This window comes from Pseudopodoces humilis, chromosome 23 (assembly GCF_049639895.1).
Source record: "Pseudopodoces humilis isolate 2021_Gansu_Grassland_sample_001 chromosome 23, ASM4963989v1, whole genome shotgun sequence".
Taxonomy (NCBI): domain Eukaryota; kingdom Metazoa; phylum Chordata; class Aves; order Passeriformes; family Paridae; genus Pseudopodoces; species Pseudopodoces humilis.
In genome coordinates, this window is record NC_142222.1 from 3,275,059 (window position 1) to 3,299,976 (window position 24,918).

General features: G+C 41.4%; 1 protein-coding gene across 1 annotated transcript in view; it reads right to left on the bottom strand.

Moving 5' to 3' along the window:
- Positions 1–3,529: 3,529 nt before the first annotated feature.
- ULK2 (unc-51 like autophagy activating kinase 2) overlaps positions 3,530–24,918 on the bottom strand; it is a 36,340-nt gene continuing 14,951 nt past the window's right edge. The window contains exons 8-28 of the mRNA XM_005525722.3: positions 24,797–24,898; positions 24,411–24,469; positions 24,025–24,107; positions 21,995–22,045; positions 21,506–21,591; positions 20,732–20,903; positions 19,784–19,844; positions 19,471–19,563; positions 16,348–16,485; positions 15,191–15,336; positions 14,886–14,966; positions 11,913–12,199; positions 11,613–11,806; positions 10,842–10,951; positions 9,871–10,023; positions 9,029–9,237; positions 7,617–7,795; positions 6,644–6,762; positions 6,138–6,295; positions 5,474–5,609; positions 3,530–5,384 (exon numbers count right to left, since the gene is read on the bottom strand). Coding sequence (XP_005525779.2) covers positions 5,317–5,384; positions 5,474–5,609; positions 6,138–6,295; positions 6,644–6,762; positions 7,617–7,795; positions 9,029–9,237; positions 9,871–10,023; positions 10,842–10,951; positions 11,613–11,806; positions 11,913–12,199; positions 14,886–14,966; positions 15,191–15,336; positions 16,348–16,485; positions 19,471–19,563; positions 19,784–19,844; positions 20,732–20,903; positions 21,506–21,591; positions 21,995–22,045; positions 24,025–24,107; positions 24,411–24,469; positions 24,797–24,898 — 2,685 coding nt within the window. The 3' untranslated portion in view covers positions 3,530–5,316. The remainder of the gene's footprint in view (positions 5,385–5,473; positions 5,610–6,137; positions 6,296–6,643; positions 6,763–7,616; positions 7,796–9,028; positions 9,238–9,870; positions 10,024–10,841; positions 10,952–11,612; positions 11,807–11,912; positions 12,200–14,885; positions 14,967–15,190; positions 15,337–16,347; positions 16,486–19,470; positions 19,564–19,783; positions 19,845–20,731; positions 20,904–21,505; positions 21,592–21,994; positions 22,046–24,024; positions 24,108–24,410; positions 24,470–24,796; positions 24,899–24,918) is intronic.

Below are 24,918 nucleotides of genomic sequence, written 5' to 3' on the forward strand. Positions count from 1 at the left end.
TCCCCCCAAACACCAAGCTTGGCTTCTGTGGTCAGTTGGCTTCACTAACACCTCCCGGGCTGTGGCTCAGCAGGAACATTTCACAAGCTGTTGCACAAATTTCAGCAGTAAACACCCTGCTGGGGAGAAGAATGGCATGAGCAACCGCTAAAACTTGTGTGCAGGAGGCAACATGAGAAGGAAAAACAGGCTGGGCTTGACGGTGCCGTGCCAGGTGGTGTGTTGAGAAAAGCTGGGTGTGCATTGAAGAAAATATGGGTAGAAGCAGGAATGTTCCTCATAGAACCATTGCCTAATGCAAATGCTCCTCCTTATCCTGTCAGCATCCTTGCAGGCAGATCGGAGCTCTGTGCAGGCCCAAGGGAATTTGGATAAGGGATTATCTACAGAGTGAAAAACTGAGCTCTCAGCATGGAGCATTACATTATGCCTGGGGAAATGGTGCTGCAATGCACCCACCCAGGCTGGCAGCAAGGGCAGGGAGGTGGATGGATTCTCCAGAGCTTGTAAAATTCTCACCCATCAGCCCAGAAGATTTTCATGTCATGACAGTGCTGCTTGTACTTGGCAAGCATACACTGGAAGCAAATGTCCCAGCTCCCAGTGATCAGCAGGGATAAACCTTTGCAGGAATGAGGTAGCATCCTGGGAAGGAGTCCCTTTTGGTCCTTGTCAGGGACATCTTTTGGCCAGTTAGGGACAGGAAACAAGGCTGAGGGAGTTTTTAGCATTGCAGAGTCTGAGCTGGGTGAGACACGTGGATTTCAGGGAAGTGTGGGATCTCAAATGAGACAGAGGAATACCCTGTGCTCCCCACGCCTGGGAGCTGGCAGTGTTTTCTATTTTAATTCAATCATTAAGAAACAATAAAGGGAGCTATTTATGGCAAAGCTATGGAACTCTAGAGGAACTGGGAGGTGAGCAGTGCTGGGGTGGGCTCTAATCTTTATTTACAGCAGCAAGAGGTGTTTCATTGAGAAGCTGAGCTCAAGACTCCCCCCAGCCCTCATTCCTTGTACCCTCACTCCTCTCTTGGACTCAATTAATAGTAATTAATGAGACAGGCTCCTGCCCTGCCCTGGGGAGCAGCCCTTTGTGCTGATCCTTACCCTGCTTCCAAAAGCACCCAGCAGAGCCTGGGGAGGGAAGACTTTGGTTTGGAAGATAAACTGTGCAGTATTTGGTTTCAAGAGTCTAAATAATCAAATAATGCCCTGTTAGCTCACACACCACACTCACAGAACTTCCAAGTTTTCAGCTACAATCTTCAGTCTCTGCTTAAATGTCTGCCTAGTCTGAAATTCCAAGTTTTCTGGAAGTCACATAACCCAGGCAGATACAAAATCCAAACAGCACTCAACCATAAAAGCAGGTACAGGAGATGAACAACAGGGAGAGGTTTTTAAGGAAGCTACAGGAATCAATGCAGCTCAGCTCATTTATGGCATCACTTGTTTTGAAAGCTGTGGCTGATCTCACATTCACAAGAAGGAGATACTGTGTCACACAGAGCCCTGGTCTGTGGGCTGCATTGTGGACAGAGTTCAGGCCATGGAAAATGTGAAAGGGACACAAAGAAACAATGGGAATGATTGGCACAAGGACTGAAACAAGACTCAACAGCCCCACTGGCACTCAGTTGGCTTTCAGGCAGCGAGGAGGAGGGAGCCTGCCGTGCACAAAAGCCTATTGAAAAGGTGTTTGTCCCAAGGCTTCCTTCAGCTGGGCTCCAGCTGACTTAGAGACCTCAGGAGAGGGGTTACCCTGATGGACTCCACTCCTCTGCAAAAAGGAGGAGCTGTGGGGGCACTCTGGGAAAAGCCACAGCCAGGACCATGGCTCAGGTCAGATGGGGAAGTTCATGATAAAAAGAGATTTGCTTAAAGACTTAAAAAGCATGCTGGACAGTCAAAAAAGATAGTAGTAAGCAGAGCTCACAGAAGACAAAAAAAAAGTCAAAGGACCAAAATTTATATTAAAAAGACTCCCAAAATAGGAGAAGAAGCAGGAATTAAAATGGAGGTGGGTCACAAGTCAGGTCACAAGTCAGCCTATCTGAATTTCAAAGCCTCAACAACCTTTGGAAGTAGCAGGATCCAGCTTTCCCTGCTCCAGCTGAAAAGCAAATTTCCCTTTTTGGTGGAGCTGGGCACAGAAGTGGGACATGGGTGAATCCCAGGTTATTGCCTCCAAACCCTGAAGTGATGTGGTAATAATTGAATGTAGCTGTACAAGATAATAGCAAGAACTATGCAAAACCCAGGAACAGCTCCCTCCTCAAAATGCTCCTTGGAATAACTTGTAGCATCTTAGCTGCAAGTAAAATTAACAGGATTTCTTCCTCTGTGCCAGGGGAAGGGCTGAGTTCAACTTCTTGCTTATGAAAAGCAGCAAATGTCAGAATCAAAATGTGGTTTAGATTCCTCAGCTGACATTTTGTAAAATGGATAGAGTGGAGCAAGTGAAGAACACTCAAGGAGATGCTGGAGAGCTGAGCTAGAAAAGCACATGAAATCTCTCTTTTTAAGTTCTATCTTTCAAAGGCTGTGAAAAAAAGGAAAAAAAAAAAAGTATTTGGTAAAAACAGGCACCTGCTGTTCAGCACAGAGAGCCAAAGACAGGACAGCTTCAGGATCTTTGTGGCATGAGTTTATGCAGAAAGACAGGCCATGAACATTGGTCTCCTCCTCCTGAAAACAGCCAGCAAGAATAGCCCTTTTCTTCTCCTCCTGTTTGTGCAGCTGTAGCCTTGCTGGCAAGAGGGGAAGGAGAATGAGCTTGAATCCTGAAAGAAAGAAAACCAACAAAAGCCAGTGAGTTCCTGAGAAAAGCAGCCTATCTCCTAGACTTGTGCATTAAGGCTGTTGCTTTGTTCCTAGATTTGGGCTCAGACATATCATTAGCATTCCCAGCTCACTCCTTCCTCATCCTCTTTATGTGCCACTTGCAAGTGAAGGGGTTTTTAATAATAAATTGGGGGAAAATTGATATTACAACTCAAAAAAACCCAATATTCACACAGCAGCTATCACAGCATACCTCAGCTGGGCAGAGGGTACGAGCTGTGAGGTGAACAAAGCCCATTTTTTGTCAGCTTTGGATAGAAATTGTAACTTCCTGCCAGCTTTTGTCAATTAGCTCTGTATATGCTCTTCTGGCAGCCCAGACAGCTCCCCTTTGCTAGAGGCAACAAATAAGCACCTTGTTGAAAGATCATACAGCTGTCACCCAGGATACTACTTAGCATTTTTGTTTTCCAATCCAAGTTTAAAAAAAATTTGAAAAAAAAAAAAAAGAAAAAAACAAAGAAGCAGGGTAAATTGTCTTCCTAAAGCCAGGGAAAAACAAACTCAGGGCCACTTTGTGCCAGAGCTATCCAGAGATAATGAACTCACAGATGCTGCCCCATCCTGCCCTGCTGGCAGGTCCAGCTGCTGAGGGGAACATTCAGCAACTTCTTTACCCAGGCAAGTAGAGAATTTTTCCTAAATTTAACACCTCTGGTCACAGAGACACAGAAACTCAGTCGTACCATAGAAACACTTCTAGTGTCAGTATTTATTTTTACCTTAATATACATTTATACAGGCCATAATAAAAAGGCTATTACGCAACAGTTCAGTGAGTTATTACCTAGTTCCAAGAATAATGCATGCAATTACAAAGGAGAGGTAGAAACACCGTATTAAAGACCTAAAAATACAAACATTATATAAACAAACACTTTCAAATTAACTGTTGGAATTTCATACAGATAAATAAGGTAAAAAGTACATTACTCTGTCAAAGTAAAGGAAACACATGGTTATCCCAACACTGAAACAATATTTTGATGTGTAAGCCCTGTACAACTTTGTCAAATAGTTCAGACCACTGTGTTTAAGAGGATTAAGATGATTCTGTCCTGGAGAATGGTTTATTCAAGTATTCAAGCAGTTGAGTAACAAAAAAGTCCCAAAAATAAAGTATAGGAACCATTTCCAGAGAAGCTGATCTGCCTAAACACTTTGCAAATCGCTGTCCTGATGATCTCATGGGATGCTTGAAATGACAATGCCTATAAGGCTAAATGAAGCTTCCCACCTCTCCCCCAAAATGCACACAAAATAATCCTGATTTTTCACACATTCTATATGTAGAGATTCTACATAATTTTATCAGCATCTCAAACCACAACATTATTTTCTGGTTTGTTTTTTTTTAAAAAAACTTTTTTTTGCATGGTTCCTTGCAGAACCTTTCAGTTTACAGTATTTATTGTAATACTGCCCAAGAAACAAACTACAGAGAACTGTCATTACACCCCTAAAGACTGCAGGCATTAATGCACATACTGCATGCACAACAAAAGATGCAACTAAATCTATAGAAAAAGCAAACAACCAGCAACTCAACATTGCTATTACTGAGAAAGTCCAGAGCAGTAGTTACTCAAGTATTAGACAAATAGGTATAAAATGGAAAGGTTCACATGAATACAGGTTTTTACAGTTTGTTTGAAAGTCTTCTAGAAGCTACATTTGAAATTCTGAAAAGAATTTTATGTACACTGAAATGAAATTCAGCCAAGTCCATTGTGCCTTCTTTCTCTAGATTTTTTTTAATATAGTTCTTCAAAAACGAATATACAGTTGCTTTAGTAAATTAGTGCAAAACAAAATATTTTGGAAGAAGATCATCAAAATGTATCCACATCAGCTGAAAACCCCCTGGGGATTTTGCACAGATGGAGAGAATTTCTCCCATCCCCACTTTTCCCCTGGGGTAAGAGCATGTTTGCCATCCCTTCATATGACAACCTGAGCCATATGTACAACAGGTGAGCTCCCAGACAAGGCAGCTGAGCCCCAAAAAGCTTCAAGCAGCACTTGCACATGGTTAAGGTTTCCCAAATTTACTCAGCCACATTTTACTGAACAACTTAAAAACTCTTGAGGGAATCTTCTGAGGGAAATGTCTTTTTTTGTACCTGATGCAGAAGGATCCGCTCTCTAAAAATCTCACGAGGAAAAAACAACAAACCCTGATCATTCAAGTTCAAAGCACACGTACAAGGATCAGTTTGAAATGTGAAGAGAGATTCTTTTAAATTCTGTTGCTAGGAAGGAAAAGGAGCTGCTGGATTGGTAAGGCAAGTGTACTTTTGGAATTTCTCCTCTTTGAATATGCTGCTGTTTCTTTGGTAGTCACCACAGAAATGTAAGAATCATCTTCCACATGGGGCAGAACAAGGACAACAATGAAGCTGTAGTGAAAAAAGTGCAGTATCACTGATGTGGTCCCTTATGTTCACACCATCTGGTCCTCAGGATATTCCTACTGCTCATACACAGCCACTGTGCTGTAGCAGAGTGCAGACAGCCTTCGCTCAATGCTGGATTTATCTGCAGAGAGAGGCACAAGACAGGTGATGACCAGAGTTATTTTACAATGTGTTAATTACATGTAATTTTCATTATTCAGCTGAACTTACACTTGTGCACGTTTTCTATATCTGCAGGGTCTTGCAGTATTTTAGTCAGTCCCTCCAGCAGCAGGGCTGCCTTGTGGTATCGATAAGTGATATCTTCAGTTTGCTGGAACATCTCATCCAGAGCTGCTGACTGCACCTGCAATCAGTCAGCACATTCAGGTTCAGAAACCCCATGAGGCAAATAGAAAAATGAAAAATTTGTCACCTGAAAGTGTCATTAAGAAACTATTTTTCAGCTTTGATTTAGTTGATATGTTCTTGTAATGAAGACAATAAAATGAAGGTGGAACTAGATGATCTTTAAGGTCCCTTCGAAGCTATTCTGTGATTCTGAGAGGACACAGCACCTGTGCTGTGGTAACTGAGAATATTCTGCACAAAAATATCTATAGAAGCCCTTTTTGATATGAATAAATATGCTCATTCTTACACCTGCATTCTCTTGCAAAGAAACAAATTAACTGTGCACAACAACACCATTATCAGGGTTAAACATAACATTTGCCAGAATCTTTTGTGTGACACAAGAATTCCCTCTCATCACTAAAGCAGTTAACTTCCCTTTGTTGTCACTGAAAATATCAATTCTATTTTCTGGTTATGTAGAAGAGATAGGTGAGAGAAGGCAGCAATTCCTACAGTTCAGGGAAGAGGAGGGACTCACCATTTCCACAGCGCAGCTGTAGATGAGTTTCTCTGCAGTTACACTGTTGATTTCATCAATGAACCTTTGCTTGTCCGAAAAGAAACGATTCAACTTTTCTGTCAATTTTTTGCACATTCCAATACAGAATTTGTATCTCTCATTGAGGCTTTTCACAACTGGCAGAAAGGTAAGAAGAAATTTTTTTTTAAAAAAACAAACAAAATCCAAACAACAACTTAGCCTAAATTCAGCTTTGCAAAATAAACGTGTTTAAACTTGTAGTTTTAGTGCTTATTTACTCCACCACTTCTATGACCTGAGTATCTATCAAATAATTTCAAGTTAATGAATACTCATTTCCTAACTGTTTCTGGCTGTTTACTATCAGAATTGTGCAATTGTACATATCTACAGTTCTCCTGTAGAGAAGGAAAACAAAACAAATGTTGCAACCTAAATTTTCTGAGTGATGTATCAGCAAAGAAAATTCACAAGCAAAGCAAATTAGATGAAATTGCATCTACCTTGCTTAACAGCAGTGGATGGGTTCAGTTTCCCAGATTTGACCTGTGCTTTGGCAAGATGCAGAGAAGATGCCAGTAACTGGGCAGCTTTCATATACAACACCAGCTGCTCCACTTGCCTAGGAAGAAGAGGTGGGGAAAAAAAAGTAATTTATGCATCAAAATACCTTTTTTTTGAATGTATTCAAGCCAGGGGCAGACACCACTTTTTAATCACAACACCCCACAGGATGCAGCAACAGCAGAAAAGGAAGACAGATGTTTAAAATGCAGCTCCACCCCTTCCCAACCTCTCTGTCATGGGGTGAGGGGACATCTGCTCATTTAGGAACTGCAGCAGCAAAGACAAACTGCTTTAAATGCAGACATTTGAAAAAGGAACACGTATTTGTGGGGACTCTCTGCCCGAGGTCAATGTCTCACCACAAGTGACTGGGTGTACTTTTCATTTCCTACCCCCTGGTTTGTTGTGAAAAGCAAACACTTTACAGGGGTTTTCTGTTGGGTTTTTATTACTTCAGGAAGAAGGCAGGAAGTAGAACTGCCCTTTCCCACCACTTCAAATTTCTCGTATTTCTCCTTGCTTTTGATTTTGTATTAGGGCTGATTGTTTTTTCCAGTGAAATCAAATTTGGACACTTCTTCTCCCCTGCCAACCTCCACCTCATTGCTTCAGTCAACAGGAAGGGATGAGGGCTCAGATCTGCCAGAAGCTGGTACACAATTTCCATGCTCAGAAATGCACTGCTGCACCTCAAGCCTGAACTCAACACTTTCCCCAGAAAAGTGGCAGACCAGAAATCTTTGCTCTTTGCTGTCTTTGCTCTTTCTGACGTGTCTTCAGTTGTTAAAAAAATAATTCCTATAACGATTCTCAACAGGAAACCAATCACTCCCCAAAAAAAGGACAGATTTTCAATACATTTTTGATGCGTTGGATCTTCACTAATTCTCTGTTTGACTGTATACTCACCCCCATTCTTTGCTGAGCTGGCTGATCTGATCCACAACGATGCTCTCCTGGATCTGGTATAGTGACACAGCAGAAGTGCACAGGTCTGGGTTTCCTCCTCTCACTGCTGTCAGATCCAGAACACACTCTGTAAATGTCAGCATCATGTTTAGGTGACGCAGTGTGTCTGTGTGCTCTCTCTGTCAGAGGGAAAGATGACAGCAGTTTAACCACTCTAAGCCATCAGCCACACTTAAAACTCTTGTTAATCATTTAAAGACTCTTGTCAGCTCTGTGCAGGAATCACATTGTGGCAGAGGCAGTTTTAGGGATGACAGAACCAAATGGGCCCAAACAGATCTGAACTTGTTCTCTTCTTTGTTAATGAATTCAAGATACTGCAGCTTATATTTAAAGAGTCTTTCAACAAAGCCAAAGGAATTGGTACATGAAGTTCTGTGTTGAAACCTGAGGAACTAAAGGATTCACAAGTGGGACAAATTACTTATTTTATTATCAGCAACACAAAAGTATGTTTGGCACTTGTGTGAGGAGCCAGGAACATTTGGCTTTTATTATGTAATAGACTTAGTACCTACAAAAGATCTGATCTGCCTCACTCTAATCTACACTTGGTTCTGAAATTAAATTGTGTTAAAAAGTGTCTGTAACCAAATTTTACACTTTAGACTAAAAACTTCATTTGGAGTGAACAACTCACTGCTGCTCTGTCAGTAAAACACACACTACACATGCAGAGTTTCTTCTCAAAAAGAAGGCTTCAAAACTAATCAAACACATCTTAGCAATGTTTATAATATTTTAATTAATAATACAGGTCTAAATACATTTTAAACTCTGTCTGTGGGAAGAATACAGTGTAGTGGTAAGCATTCATGTTATAAGAGATATTCAGTAGGCACCCAAACACCTCCCAGAAAGATGTGAATGAGAAACCAGAACAGCAATCTGTCTTGAGAAATGTACACTCCAAGAATAGCATTCTGGTGAAAGACCACCCCAGTTTGTGTTTTTAAAGTGTCATTTCCCCACACATTTTAAAAAATATAGGACAGTCCTCCCACAAGTAGGATTGAACGTCATTCCCTGTGAGGAAGCAATGAAATGCCCAGAGGGGCTGTGTCAGCACCCACATGCATTGGAATTAAAAAGAGGCCTTTCTGGGAGGCTGTGGTGGACAAAAGCAGCATGTTCCTTTGGTTACCTATTCAAACACATGAAATGCCAGCAATAACTACCAAAGAGAAACTGGCAACTACTGATACAGCAATATTTTCAAGATCTTAAACAAAAAAAACCAGCATGTGATACAGTGCAGAGGAAACTACAAAGCACATGGAGCAATCCTGCTTGTACCACATCTGTTTCAGCAATATCACACAATAGAAAACATGAAATTATTGTTCCTATACCTCCATTAAAGTTTCCTCAGGCAATTCAGGAGCTTCAAAGGTGATAAAGCCCTCTAGGCTGGGAGGGGAAGTACCATAAGGGATGTACTTCAGACTCGGAGCCGCCTCAGCCCCCGGAGGAGAGGAGCCCATGTAAATACCAGGAGGAGAGCCCATATAAACACGGCCACTGGTGGAGCACAGAGACCCTCCAGAACTGTTTGATCCCACTACAAGAAAAATAACAAACACATTCAGTCTGATTCAGCACTGGGGCTGTGGGTGACAGCAAGTGACACATGAGGAGCCAGCACAGAGTCCCCCATGAAAGGCTCTCCTCACTGCTCCTTGTATGGCTCTGCAGACAGAGCAAAGGCTGTGCTGTAACAGCAGTGACAATTCCTAACAGATTCTGGGATTCATGGCTGACACAGGTTGTCCTCTGGTTCACACTGCTCACCTAAAGCCTTTAACCTTGAGGTCTTTGATTTTTGGCAGCACAGCTGACTCTTGCCAAAAGGCAGGCAGCTCCCACCCTTGGTGTGCTGTTTCTGGGACAATGCACAGCAGCAGGCAAAAATCAGAATTCTGACTTTTCCTTTCTGCCTTTCCCATAGAGATCACACTCCAAGGGAGGGAGTAAAGCTGTGTACACAGGAGGCTACTCACTGCTGGATTGTAAATCTGTGCCTCTGACCCTCTTTAGGGGGGAACAGCAGGAACTATCTGATATTAATCTCTACTTCCTAGAGCACTTTTACTCTACTCTAGGCCCTGTGCAAGGCAGCACTCAGGCCCCAGAAGAGGACAAGCCCAAGTGTTGCCTTTGAGAAATGTCCACACAACTGCCAGGAAAGTCTTACCTGAGGTGGTTCTGGTTCTGAGGACCATGTGGGTGCAGGTGGGAGGGGTGGCACTGCTTGGAGGGGACCCCACAGTGAACATGACAGCCCGAGAACTTGCCCCACTTCCCATGGATGGAGTTGCCATTGCAATTCCATAGGCTCCTGCTGGAGCTGGGAGAGAACATTACAGCAAGTTAGTCCCTATTCCATATAATCACACCAAGAACTAATTAGATGCAGCAAATTGGAGCACTGCAACACAATGTACTTCAATGCAGATCCAAGCCCTGGACTAGTTAGAGGCTCTCACAGGAAATAAAAGAAGCTGAGTGGACAGTTTTGGCGAGACACAAACAGTCAAGGTGCAGCTTAACATATCTTCTTACTTTCAATATCTCAGTGTTCTACTCTCACCCAGGAAAGAGCAACAGAGACTCCCCGAGAGCCTGAAGATGTCAGCTTTGCAGCAAAAGATATGGCAGAAAAAACTTCAAAGGCAGATCATGACAGGTCTGGAGGCTAAAGACCAGCCCTGTCTGCAGAACTGCAGAACTTTCCACCTGCTTAGAAGGGAGAACTTCTGGTGGCAAGGGACAAGCTCAGGGAGGAGGAAAAAAAAAAACCCCAAACAAACATCCAGAATTACATAAATTTGCTTTCATATGAAATCAAGGTGGAATTAGAAAATGAAAAGCCACAAATGCTAAATTAAAAATAAAACCAAACCAGAAAAATCCCAAACCCTTCCAGCCAGTCAAGATATTTCTGTGTTTAGCACAGAAGTAAGTATTTTCCAGTCTCAGCTATTTTTAAAGCTATGCTAAAGAAATGGAACAGACCCCCTTAAACATTAAAAAAAGCCTTCTGTGCTGAGGCTAAAAATTGTCAGAACCAATTCTCAAATTTGGAAGCAGATCTGTGATCCAGCTGGCATTCCATAAAAACCCAGGCACAGGGAAACAACTTGGATGTATCACCCTGATCCTTACCTGTATCCATTGGCCTCTCTGTGTTGAGACTGTCTGTGCTGCCTTGGTATAACTGGCCCCCAAGGGTGGTCTTTACCTGTTGATCTGACAGCTTCCCAGTACTAACAGACCTGGACAGGAAAATACATTAATTCCAAAAAAAAAAAATAAAATAAAAAAAAAAAAAAATAAAGCTATTCAGGATTATCATCCAGCTTGCTACTAAGGATAACTAAGATTCTTGGTATTTACTACAGAGAATTTTTCAACAAAAACAGAGAAAGTATTGAAATCTTACTTGTTATCATGGATCTTCTAAAATAGAGCAGACTATAAAAATAAAGATAACTTTTTCTCTTGAAAAATTTATATTGCAAACTTTGTCATAGAGATTTTCAAGCAAAAACTGAACAGGCTTTACAGAGGCAATGAAATCCCAGATTCAGCTAATCAAAACAAAAGAGAACTAGACAGCAACACAAAGTGCTCCAGGAAGTCCCTGCTATATTTATAGCCAGTACAAAATGTTTCTGTTGCACACACCAAACCCCAGCATCCCCTCACAGCTTTTTCATCCCCTCAGAGTTGCTGTGTGCAGTTCTGCTGCCCAGCTGTCTCCCCCAGGGATGCAAAGTTTCTTCTAAAGCAAATGGGAGAACTCTAAGTTACCATTTAAACAGAGGGCTTTGGGGAAATAACTCTTATAAACACCTCACCTACTCAAAGATGCCCCTCCTCTTTCAAAATTAGGCCTGAAATTTGATGGAATGTTCTGTTCCTGGCAGTGCCTACCTGCCAAAGGTGGTTTTGCTGTGCTGTTCTCCTGCCTGTTTGTCAGCTGCCTGGCTGGAGTGGAAGTGTGTGAAGTCCCTTGGGTCAGTGATATCTTTAGGCTGCAGTGGGGTTTCAGCCAAGCCCTGGCGATTTGCCAAGGCCAACAAGTTGGAGGATGCTTGAGTTTTAGGTATTTTGAAAGGAGCCGTTGCCTTTAAGAATCAAGAGCAAGAACACACACAAAAAAGTTAAATTATAACTCAAAAATATTTTTGGTTTCTATTCAGTGTATTTCTGAGAATTGCAAATTTAACAAACCTTAGTGGGAGAGCCGATGATTGTTGGCAGTGGGGTTTTGAAGAGCCAGTCTGAGCTCCTGGGTGAAGATCCCATGTGCTTGGTAGGGGATGTTCCCAGGCTACCTGGCCTAGTTGGCTGTGGAGAATGACTGTATCCATATCCAGCATAGGATGGGCAAACTGGGTCTGAATGCTGCTTTCTGAGCTTCTGCTTGTTTTGGTAGATATCTGTGAGAGTAGGAGCACTCTGCAACCTCGCTCCCATCAGAAGTGACTGTGGAGACTGAGATGGTGGTACAGGAGAACCTGTGGAGATGACAAACAGAAAGGTAAAATTCTACTAGCAGTATTTGCAAAGTGAATCGATGAAGCCTAAAATTCCAGAGATGTGTTTGATCATTAGCTCACTAGACAGCAAGGAGAATGGTTTTAGCCCATGGATTATCTGAACTATTGCTACACCACACTGACGAGACCTCCAAGCTGCCAAATAAGCACAGTTTCAGGCTGACAGCTGTCCTGGCAGCTGCAGTACATCTGGAAACCTGCACCAAAACAAATAAAGTGGATGGATTCAGCAGGAATGGCATAACCAGCAATGAAATTCCAAACTGAATAGAGGTTCTCAAGGCCTGGAATGATACTCTTGCAAACAAAAGTGTGAATGTGACATTGCATGTTAACAACTTGTTTTGTGTGTAATGACTTCATCTGCAGACACAAAGGCAGCTCTTGATCCTGCAAGAAAATTTGGTGCTAAAAAGAACCAAATTATTCAGATGGAACAGTTTGGGGACATTACTTTGAGCAGTTGTTTACTTTTTAGTCTGTCAGACTGAATCTTTTTTCAAAAACTGACAGAGGAAGTCCTTAGGTAGGGAGTGCAGCTTCTTCTAAAGCAAATGGGAGAGCTCTAAGTTATCATTTAAACAGAGGGCTTTGGGGAAATAACTCTTGTGAACACTTTACCTACGCAAAGATGCCCCTCCTCTTTCAAAATCAGGCCTGAAATTTGATGAAATATTCTGTTCCTGGTGTGTGTTTTTGTGTCTCATGATAAGGAGCTGTGCAAAGTTACAAACATCAGACTTCAGCTTTATGGTCACAGCTTCTCAGAGAAAATGCCTGTCTGTAACCTCCAAGAACTGACACTGAAGTGAGTTTCATTCATGTCTAAAAAAAAAAAAAAAATGAAAGAGGGAAAAACTGAACCATACAACTAGAGAAGGTTTTTAAAAGCTGCCCAGGAGAATCTTCTGAGAGAGGCTTCATTTCATAAATGTCTGCTCAAAAAAACTACCCCCAAACTTCTTGCAGTTTGCTCAGTAAAGTGCCCAGCTGTTACAACATATCTCTCAGCCTTCTTAAGCCCATGTTTTTGCTAGTTGGATTTTGAATATGAGCTACTTCATCTTGATTTCATTCCACTCCATTAGGCAGTATGTTTCAGAACAGCCTGTCTGCCTGCAAGCTCTAGCAGAGGGATCAAGTCTATTTCTCATTAACTTTCCAGCCAAGAATTTGCTTGCCTGAAATCCCTCTGCTTGTCTGTCTCACAGCACTGGGAAGTCTTTACCTGCCTTTTAGAATCAGTCTGAAACCTCACTGGTTACTGTTCCAGTGTTGTTGCCACCCCAGAGGCTGCTTTTAAAATTAAAAGTGTGTCCTCTGCTGTCACTGGCAGCAAGACCAGCTCAATTAGTTTAGAAGCTACATTACGAAAGACATCTTCAGTCCTTAGAAAAATCTCAGCTCAGATGACCTCACCTCACCCAAAGCAAAAAACTGGTTCCCATACCCATTTAAATGCTGACAAAGACTTGCTGCAATTTGTGGTATTGTACAAACAGAAATACCACTGTAGTCATTTCAAATTAAGAAGTGAAACCAAGGAGGAAAAGAATGCAGAAAACATATGAAGAAATGAAACATTAAAGCCCCTGCCAGCCATAAAAACAGTGCTATGGTGTGTTACAAGTCAGTTTGATACTGGCAAAAGACACTAAACCAACAGCCCGACAAGACTCTATCCAAAGAAAAGTTGCAATAAGAAAAATAAACACGAGGCTTTCTATTCTCTTCATACACACTCCTTTTCACTTTTTAAGAGATCATTTCAAATCTAAGGATTCACTCATTCCTTTTGTTGAGCCAGCCAATGGCACAGCAATTATAAAATAAATTTTTGAGACACATCATACAACGTATTTCATATGGATGAAACCATTCCCAGACTCCAAGAAGCGAGGGCTCCATCATGTCCAGATGGTTTTGGATAAGTGTTTAAATAGGAGAAAAACTCACAATGCAGTTTCAATACCACATCTTAGAAAGTCAAAATAAAAAGTATAAAATAAAAGTATTTTAGTTGGAGAAGAAAAGGCACCCAAAATGAGCATAGAGCAGAAGAACAAGTTGCTGAATTGCATATTTTTATACCCAATCCTTCTGGCATTACAGTGCAATTCCATCTTTAACAGTCTCAGAACATCTTCAAGTCCTATTTCTTCTTGATTTTTTTTTTCCTGCTGGCATGCCATGATAATTTATGACTTGCAAAGCTTGCTGACTGCTTAGCAACAGTAACATCAGATCCCAGCCGATTTCCCAAGGGAATGACGAAAACATGTTGCACACTGTGCACTGGCAGCTCTGCCTCCCTTTTCTGAGAACTGGCATGACAGAGCTGGTCTATCAAAACCAGATTCTGAGAAGCATGTTACTACCATTCATTATAAACCAGCCCTGGTTAGACAGGCTTCATCAGAGTTGTTGTTCCATCTTGAGAGTAAGAAATTTCAGTCGCTATCTTATTGTGTAGGGAATTAGTTATGAGCCAAGGTGTCACCCAGGCCACAAATGGGCTGTTTCCACAAAAACTCAGTGCCTCCTATTAACCCATTCAAATGTGTGTTGGCTCTCTTACCCCTTCACAAAATGCTCTACAAGCTCTATCAAAATAATGCTGATTGCATTGTCTGAAATCACTCACCTGAGAAGTTTCTACTCCTTGATTCATGTCCTTGGAGTTGTCCACAACAACAGTGTCCAAGCTGCTCAGGTATGGTTCCAACTATGCAAACAAAACCAAAACATGGATTTACACTTCACTTACAAAGATAAAGCAAGTGAAAACCTAGTTAGTTTACTTCTGTGAGCCATTTAACAGGAATTATTTCTGCACACATGACCTGGCTGGGCAGGTTGTGGTTTAAGATTAATTTCAAGCTAGAATTCGAGTTCTGAATGACTGCTTCAGATAAAGCTTTACTAATTGCTAAACATTTCTGTGCTTACCTAGTGGTGAAGGAGAATATGGTCTGGAAGATCCTGTGGACAACCTGCGCCCAACACCCTGGGCAGTGTCAGCTGGTACTGGAGAGCACGAGCCCATCTTCATGAACCCCATGGGGCTGGTGTTGGAGCGTCTCACAATCCCGGCTCTGGCCAGGGAAAAGAATGGTCACACACACTCTGCTCACTGCCTCCTTGAGAGAAACTCCAGAATCCCCCCCGACAGCCTGATCGGTTAAAGGAAATACTGGTGTTTCAAGAGAAAGCTAAGAACTTAAGCTAAACTTTCCATGCTGACAGTAATCAAGATTTAATTCCCTTTGTTACCACAGATTTTAAACTTTGAGTACCATAATAGTCTGTTAACTGGAGAACATTGAAACATTAAAACATTCCCTCAGTACACCCTAATCTTCAAAAAATTTGATCATAATTTTCTTTTATTTCACAACCAAGTATTGCTGTAAATGCCCATTTTTTAATCAGCAAAGATTCTGACAAAATTTTCATATTGGGTCTGGAATACAGATCAGATAACTAAAACAGATTATTTAAGGGAAAGTCATTTCCCTGAATGTAGCAACTATAATCAAATCAGGGATCCTGGAAAAAATATGCAAGAAACTCTGGGTTTTGTTTTTGTAAAGATCTCCAGAGTTCTGAGTAGTCTATTTATGAGTCTTTGACCTTCACCAGCCTGATCCTGCAGACTACAAGGCAGAGACTAAGCCTGGCTCACTAGAGCTTTGTAATGGGACAAGCTGGTTAATTAGCATGCCCAAAATTGTTTCCTTGATATTCTACAGAACAAAGCATTCATCTCATCACTACATGTGTGAAAACAAAACATAACTTATTACTGACATACCAGTTCATGATGTAATGCCATGCAATACACAAAGAGCTGTAAAAAAGCAGGACTTCATCTTTTTACCTTCTTGGGTTGCATTTTGAGTAAAAGAACAAGCTCATTTTGTTTTCATGAAACATTTCAAGTGCCCATCCAAGAATCTTGAGATTGTGAAGGGCTTTTATTTGCTATCATTGAAACGTCTCTTTAGTGTGGAAAATAAATCACATCAGCAAAAAAGCAGCGACATCTGTCAGGGTGCAAACACCAACCAGACCCAAGAGAAGGGAGTTAAAAAGGCCAGCCTCACCTGGGTGATCCGTGGGGGTTTGACACAGGGCTGGCAGTAGAAGAGAGGTTCTGTTCTATGCGCTGGTAATTCCGGAGCTGTGTGGGAACCGGGATCGGCGCCGTCTCGCTGCGGGGGGACACGGAAGGCTGACAGTGCCTGAAGTTGGAAGGTGTGGAGACAGGAGATGGAGACAGGAGATGAATACAGGTAGGCAAGGTCTCACTCTCTCAGAATTGTACTGTAGGAATTTGGAGGAAATCTAGGAAACAGGCAAATAAACTTCTTCTGTGCTCCCTGAGTCTGCCACAATCTTGGCTTGTCCTAAGCCAGCTCCAACACTGCACGGAGGAGGATCAGGAAACTGTTCAGGACTCCCTGCCTTCCCTGCATTGGCTGGGATCACATGGAGCTAGGAGTCAGCCCTTGGTCACACACCACTGAGATCTCCAGATCCCTCTGACTCCCTGCCAAGCCACCGCTGTGTTTACCACACTTGAAAATAGCGTTCTAGGAAAACCCAGAGCGCCAGGGACAGGAAGTTCAGAGCAGGGCTGGAATGTGGACAAAAGCCACCGAAACACAGGCAGAGATATCCCCAGAGACATTGTGAACTTGCAGGAGGAAAACATGTTATGTAAAGCAACAACCAACCCCTGACAGGAGGAGCCAAACCACACACCTGAACATTAATCCACAGATTCCAACTGCAGATTGCCCAAGTTCAGCTGGAGTGCCAGTGACCTGCCCGGCCTCAGTGTGCCTCATGATAAGGGACTCAAACCACTGCATGTAATCAGCAACCAACACTTTTAAAGGAAAACAGAATTCAACAGAAGGAATTTCAAACAAATTGGCTGTTTGGAAGATAATAATTTTACTATCTGGTCCTTTATTGACCATGTCTTTAAAGAAAGATTACAAATTCTTAGAAGAAATGTGAAAAAAATTCTCTAGAAGACAGGCAGTTACAAGACTCACTGATGGGCTCCAGTTGAACAGAAATCTGGGTTTTTTTACTGTAATTGTCCTATTCTCTTTGCTACCACTTAGAATGAAATATTACTTCCTAATAATCACAGAGCCTCCTTAGCAAAGGAAAGTAAGTTTGTCCTGCTGTTGCCACTCAGTTTCTGGATCCCAGAGTAATTTGGAAGTTGGCTGTGGGCACACAGTCAGCAGAAAGCCTGAAAACTTCCAGGCAAGGAGAAGGACTCCCAAGTGGAAACCACAGGAAGGCTGTGGGCAGCCTGCCATGACTACACAGCACACTCAGGGAGCATAGGGAGCCTCTCCCCAGGAGAGGAAAGCAGATGTTATTTGAACTGTGGCAGTGACAATCAGGAGACCATGAAGGCACTTCAACTTTTCAAGAACTTAGCATGGAAAATTACTTTCCCTGCTCTCATATAGCCTTGCAGGTAAGTCCGGGCAAGCTCTTGAGCTGTGAGCTAACAGGAGACAGCAGTGCTGTGTGATTGGGGTGCAGGGGCACACTCCTATCAGGTCTCCCCAGCTCAGGCCCAAAGCTGAGCTCTGGCCAGGCATCCTCCAGTCTGATGTGGTTTGCTACCAGTCAGAGGAAATGCAATATAGATGTGTGCAGAGCTGCATGCAAATCTTGTTACTCTGAGATCCAGAGGATAAAACTGGTAATAAACCACAGGAGAGTGAACCACCTCGACATAATCTGCTCATTCTGGCTAAAGACTGTCTGTGAAGACACACAACATAAAGCAGCGTAACTATGGGCACAATTAATTCAGTTTCATCTGCTAATCAGAAAGATTCACTGTTTCACAGGGCATAACCTTTTGTAAAACACCAAAAAACCATAAGAAACAACCCACAATGAAAGAACGTTTGTCAGGAAATAAAAAACCAAACCCCAAAACCAGCATCTTGTAGAATACCAGACACACACACACTGCTTTCTTCAGTCCATGCCCCATGCAGCCCCAAATGCAGTTACTGAATTAACTCAGCCAGTACCTGAATCAAACTATTATAGTACAAACAGTAGCCACCTGTTTCTAATCACATGACCATTTAGCTCTTACTAATATACAGATAACACAACTGGCATATTTTCAACTCATATTTTATAACTATAAAAACTCTGCCTGATACAACTTAGGAAAGTACAGTGTATTTATACTACACTGTACATGGCCAGTTCAGAACAAATGGTTCTCTACAGGGAAACCATTCCCATTATCTGCCCTTAAACATAAAACATGAGGCTAAAAGCTGTATCGACAGCCCCTGTCAGCAGATTTCACCAACTGCACAAAGACCAGCACAAAGTAACAAACTTTTCTTGTGACAAGCATTTCTAAACAAATAATGCTGACTTGCAGCCCTCTAGCACTAGCACAAGTCAAAAATACATCCAACATAATAGCTTTATTCCCCAGTTAGCCACTCATCCTCTTTCTGTTTGTACTGAAAACATGAAATTCGTCACTTGAACAAATTCTGCTTATACATTCCATGAGTAGTTAAACACCATAATTAAGCTTTACATTTTCCAGTGTAACACAGGAAAGATTTCAGGCCCCACTGATGAAAATCAGTTCTATTTTAAACCAGCAGAAACTGAAGCCTAAAGCCATGTGGAAGAAAGGGGACTAATTACCAGTCCTGCTGATGGAAAACCTGCAATACATGTTTAGCTGCTTCATGTGACTTTGGCATCTTGTGAGACACAACCATGAAATTCACAGTAATCACCTGCACAAAAGCCACACCCAGTGACCAGACAAACCAAGCCAGCCACGAGACATAAATCCACAGCAATGTGGGCTTTCACAGTTCCTCTTCTCTCACAAACACTTCTTAAAATCTATCTGCATTCAACATCTTGACTCGCTACATGAAGGCTGTGCTGTGCTTCCCAATGCCAAAGAAAACAAGTCAGTTATGTCCCTAAATTTCTGTTTTTAAACAGTTCAAATTTTAAACAAAGAATGCTGTCAACTCCTTAAGGAAATCTTTTGGGGATGCACCAGAGAAGGCATGAAGGGTAGAGAGCCTGGAGAAAAGAGGTCTGGCTTCTATTTTAGTCCAGTTTCACAATTTAAAAAGTAATTCAATGAAGCCAAAACCATAAAATAGCAGAGAATCCAAGGCTGCATCACACACCTGTTAGCTGTACCAGAAACAGCATTTCGAGAAGAGGCTGAGGATGGTTTCTGTACAGTTCCTGAGCTTCCAGAAATAGTTAATGGTGACTGCCTGTAAAAACAAAAACCACTATCAAAAGACAGCTCCTCACACCAGAGAAACTCTCTACTTGGCAGCAAAACTGAATTCAAGCTGCTTAGATACTCCAATTCTTGTTTATCTTTCAGAAAGTCCACAGAGCAATGACAACCCAGTGCCAAAAGCCCAGTACCCCCTTCTGCAGCATCAGTTTTAGAAGAGGTTTCTTTTGGAAGAAGCTCAGCACACCTACCCTCCACACATCAAGAACTCACTGGAAGCCCGCCTGCCAGCTGCTCCCAGAGGCATATCATCTGCAGGAGGGAACACATGGAAAACCCACATCAGCTAGCAGAATTAGAAAAAAAATCAGATCTTCCATATTGCTGTTGTAGAGAAAAACATTTCTGTGAACATACAAAAGTTTCCCACAAAAAGTTTTGTGTAGGAAAATATCTCAAATGTGACCCCCCACAAAAATGTAACTGGGGAAGGGAGTTCTTCACCAAGTTATTTTGCTGTCTGTTTGTGGGTTGTTGCCATATTAATAATAATAATTTTGAAACAAACTCCATTGTTTAGGAGTACAAGGCATCAGCACTGGGATGTTTACAACAATGGATGGCAGAAATCCTTCAGACAGTCATTTAGTCAAATATTTACCACAAGTTGGTGGCATCGTCCAGAAATCAGCTTTGTGTAATTCAGGTTGGGATCATGTCATGAATGTGCTACATCCAAGTGCTTCCTTTGTATAAGCCCAGGCTGATGTTTTACCTTTCATGTTAGAAGTGTTTTATGCTTTTTACCTACACCTGTTATTTAAAGCTCTAGAGCATGAGCTATAAATGAGTTTGGAGGAAACAAAGTGCCTGCTTCCACAAAGAATTCCAGGAGAATCCTTGGGTCTTTTACCAGCAGGTGTTTACAACTGAATCTCTTCTACTGCCAAGCCTCACTATTTTCCATAACTTTAAACCACCCCTATTGCATATTTGGCTGCTCAGCTGAAGATGAAAATGTCCCAGATGGACATGCAGTACCAAAGAGTTTCCTTCCAAAGAGGAATTAAACTACATAAATTAATTTCAGTTTGAATTCAGATACATTTAGAGCAAAGAGAGCCAAAGAACAACAGGAAGTAGAAGTGTCTTATGAAAAAAAAATTGGGTTGAGATGCAAAAATAAGAAAGGTTCTTACATGAATGGTCTGAAGAGATATTGTGTGGGACAAGAACAAAGTCATCTGTGTCACAAGAGGAGTTCTTGCTACTGGTACTGGCAGAGTCTTTAGAGACTTGAAGATAGTTAGGAGGACCCAGTGGAGGGGAAGACAAATTTTCTTCTTGAATGTGCTGCATGTCTGGCAGGGACTGGAGGGGAACGGTGGGAAAAAGAAAGTTAAAAATACCCACTATAAATCCAGATTCAGAAAGCAGAAATGCTTTTGAACTATTACATTTCAAATACTGGATAATCCTGTAGTGTCAGTTTTATACTGATTAGGCTGTGAGTTTAAACAACTGTGATTTATTCAATCATTCCTGGTGATACAGATGTACCTGTTCCAAATGTCACAAAAAACTGAAGTCACTGGTTTGTAACAAGAAGCCTTAGCCAAAAGGGCCAATTCAAAATTTATCTGTAACAGGCTGTACACTGCAAACCATACCAGAATATCTAAAATTTGCTGCTCCAGCATTTGATATTTGTATGGTTTTTTTTTTTACCTTGACCAAAACTAACAACAAAAACCTCCAACACAAAAAAAAGATCCAACACAAGGAGCAAGGAGCAAGAGAGCACCAAAGTGTTAATGGCATTTAAGGAAAACACAGGGGTGTTCCTTACTTTTTGCTCCTAAACATGACAGTTTACAGTGTTCAAGTATTAAAAGATTTTAAAAATTCATTAATTCTTGTCTAAACATTACAGTTAGTATTTTTCAGAGGATGTTGTGTAACACAGAACTTACTGGAGGAGAAGCAAAGCGACAAGGAGAGCTACCACAGGAACTGCCAGAGACTGAGCCTGGATATGTGGGCACTGGTACAGGACAAGCTAGAAGAGAAAAACCCAGAAGGGGGGAAAAAAAAAGGGAATAAGACTTCAAAAGGCTGAATTTCAAACAAATTTCCTCACTGCTTCTCATTCATAAGCCCTTACACAACTTACAAGAACAGCACATCCTCAATCACACGAGGGTATTTAAGTTCAGTGCAGACGTCAAAAGAACAAGTAATTAAGTATCACATTTCAGTCTGGCATAATACAAGAAAGGATTCAACACTCAGGCTCATAACAGAGCACAACAACAGGCAGGCTGAGGAAAATGTCTCATAAACACTTAGTGTGATATTTGGCAGATCCTTCTCCCTCCCAGCCTGCAACATTCATCATTCACACAAATAAGTGAAAAAAAAGTGAAAAAAAAAATCCCAAAAAACCCAAACCAACTACTTACATTTTTTCACTGTTGAAACGTGATCCAGGAAAGGGTGGTTGAAAAATGCTTCTGTAGAACAAGAAACAACCACCATTGTGAGTAGATGTACAAATGACAGAATTTACAGACTGTGTTGCAGATGGTGATAAATGGTTGCCTTCCCAGAAACAACACTGCACAGCCAGAGGGTGAAGAGCTTATAAAAGATTAAAGCTTTCTATGGTATGTGCTGCTACAGAGTTTGGAAAGGAAACAAGAATCAATTGAATAACTTCAAATATCAGTCAGCAAGGCAAATCAGACTGAATCACTAGAAGACATCTTGTGACTGCACTTAAAGCCATGTACACAAGAAACCTCCCTATACTGCTGAGGAAATTATGTTCTCTGTGGTAGTAATTCAGTTTGAGTCTGCTTTTCAAAACAGTGAGCATTTTTCAGATCAGATACTGAAAGTATTTTCAGCTCTGCCTTTCCCAAGGATTGACATTTATTTTTGAAGCCATTAATGCAACACTTATCTGGCAAAAAAAAAAAAATATCCCAGCAGAGCCATTCTCCATGCCACCTCCCAACAGCAGAACATGACCTGTGCAGCCAGCTCATGGCATAAACCAGAATTAGACACCATTTCTTTAACAATTTCCTCAGTGAAATCACTGTTGTTACATCAGAAATACTTTGTTTTTGTTATAAATGGATGTGCTGAGGCACTTTTAATTGAGCATAACCAGTTGGCCACCAGGTTACATGGAAAGTTTTGTTCTGCAAGGAGCAGTGTTCCGCTGGTTCAGGGAATTTGAGGGTTGGTGGGAGCCAGCTGCTGAGCTGGGTGAACTTTAATGTCCTAACACTGGAGGAAAAACAATGCTGTGCCTCAGACATAAGCAAATAACATGGAGAAAAAAAAAAAGAGAAAGAATATGAGGCCTGCAGTATCTCTCTTCCTTCAGCAACACTTTTCTCCATGGCCTGATAAGGGAAGGAATCCAGCTGTAATGCCTGAACAATGTAATTATTAACTTTAACACAGGGATCAGGTGCTCTCCAGCTTTTGTACAACACCTGCTGTTCTACTTTATATTGCTGGAAGATCAACAACATTTCCAGTGCTATTTTTACTTTAACAACAGGCGACTGGGCTCTGTTATAAACTCTCCCTTTCACTCCCTTTGCTAAGCACATTCCAGAGCAGCCCCTTTGAGGCCCTTTAAGTGGCTCAGCCAAGGAAAACATGACTTTCATCACTGCTATTCTGCTTTCTATTTTTCTTTGGAAGCACAAACACTTTCTCCCACCACCACAAGTGATACATTGAATTTCCCATGTTTGAAGAAACTGTAGGGATCAGCACACCCAGAGTGCAGAGTGCAATCAGTTACTCACAGTCCATGTTTGTGATGTATTATTTCTCCTACATGTAGAGATTTATATACTGATCTCTTATACTCTCAATAAAATTTGTGACATTCTACCCAATTATTGTGAGCTTTTTCTGGATCTGAACTAAAATTTTAAGATTAACATTTCCAGGCAGCTATGATAAAACTGCATTAACAAGTAGTGCTATAGAATTTAAATAAGCAGCATGAATATCATGACATACAAGATACAGCTAAAAAGATTTAATCAAGATGTAACTCTTCAATAATGTGTTTCCAAAGTGGGTTCTTCCAGTACATGGAGATCAGAAATGTTTGCTCCCAGTCTGATGCCAAAACACTAGTTAAAGTAACAGAAATAAGACTTCAACATGAAATTTAAGGTATAGCAGTAAACCCTTGAAGGAAAGGGCACAATTGAAAGCATTAAACTGATTTATATTTCACTACTCAAAAACAAAGTCATGATTTATGTGCATCACTTAATACTGACAGTAGTTATCCAGTGGTTTGTTTTAGCTACTCTGCCTTCTTTATGAAAACAGAAGAAAAAAAACACTTCACATGTAATTGGCTGTGGACGAAAGGTCAAGATAATTATTCCGGTCACACGAATACAACTAACACGGAAAGTCTAACGAGCAAGAGGGAAAAAGAAATACATACCAAAGTCCATTCTATCCTTTTGGTTCCTCTGAAGCAAACCCAACAGCAGGTCAGCCAGGTAAGCTGATGTTTCCCTGGGAATACTGCACACAAGAAGAAGTAAAACATCCATTAAATGTAATGAATGCACTGAATAATGCATAGCACATTGACTTTCAGGAAATCAGCATTCTGCCACGTCCCTAAGTCATCACTATCTGTACTTTACAGCCTTAGCTCATTTAGTTTCAGCTAGGTACAATGAAGGCAAGATGCAACACTGGTATCACACTACATCCTTGCAAAGATAGCAACAGCAAATATTTTTATGAATCCCAGGCATTCCCCAAGATGAAAAAGTGTTCAATCAACAAATATAAGTGACAGGAGAGGCCATGGTGACATACCTAGGAATCAAATTCCTGTTCTTTTCATAAAACATTCTCAAATCTTGAGGACTATTGGCCTGTCAAATAAAAATGTACATTAATTAAAGCTTGGTTTCATGGAGGAAATAGCTTTTGTACCTAAGCACACATACACAAAGAGGAGACTTTTGCATATGGGCATTAAAGGAGAAAACACCAAGCAGAGCACTGCAGATCCTATGTATTTCCTCTGGATTAAACACACTCATCATGCAGACTAAGCATAAACAACTTCTCCCTTGGTATTCTCAAGCCTTTGCAGCACCAACACTCAGACACCACTTTCTTCTGCTTTCCTAACTAGAAGCAATACCCCCAGGAATGTACTTCAGACTGGGAAGAGGGAAAAGGAAAGAAAGTGTTACCTGAAAAGGTGGTTTTCCAACAAGACACTGATAAATCACGGTTCCTATGCTCCACAGGTCTGCTTTAGCATCGTAGTGTTGAGACATAATCACTTCAGGGGCCTGGAAAGAACAGCAAAGTC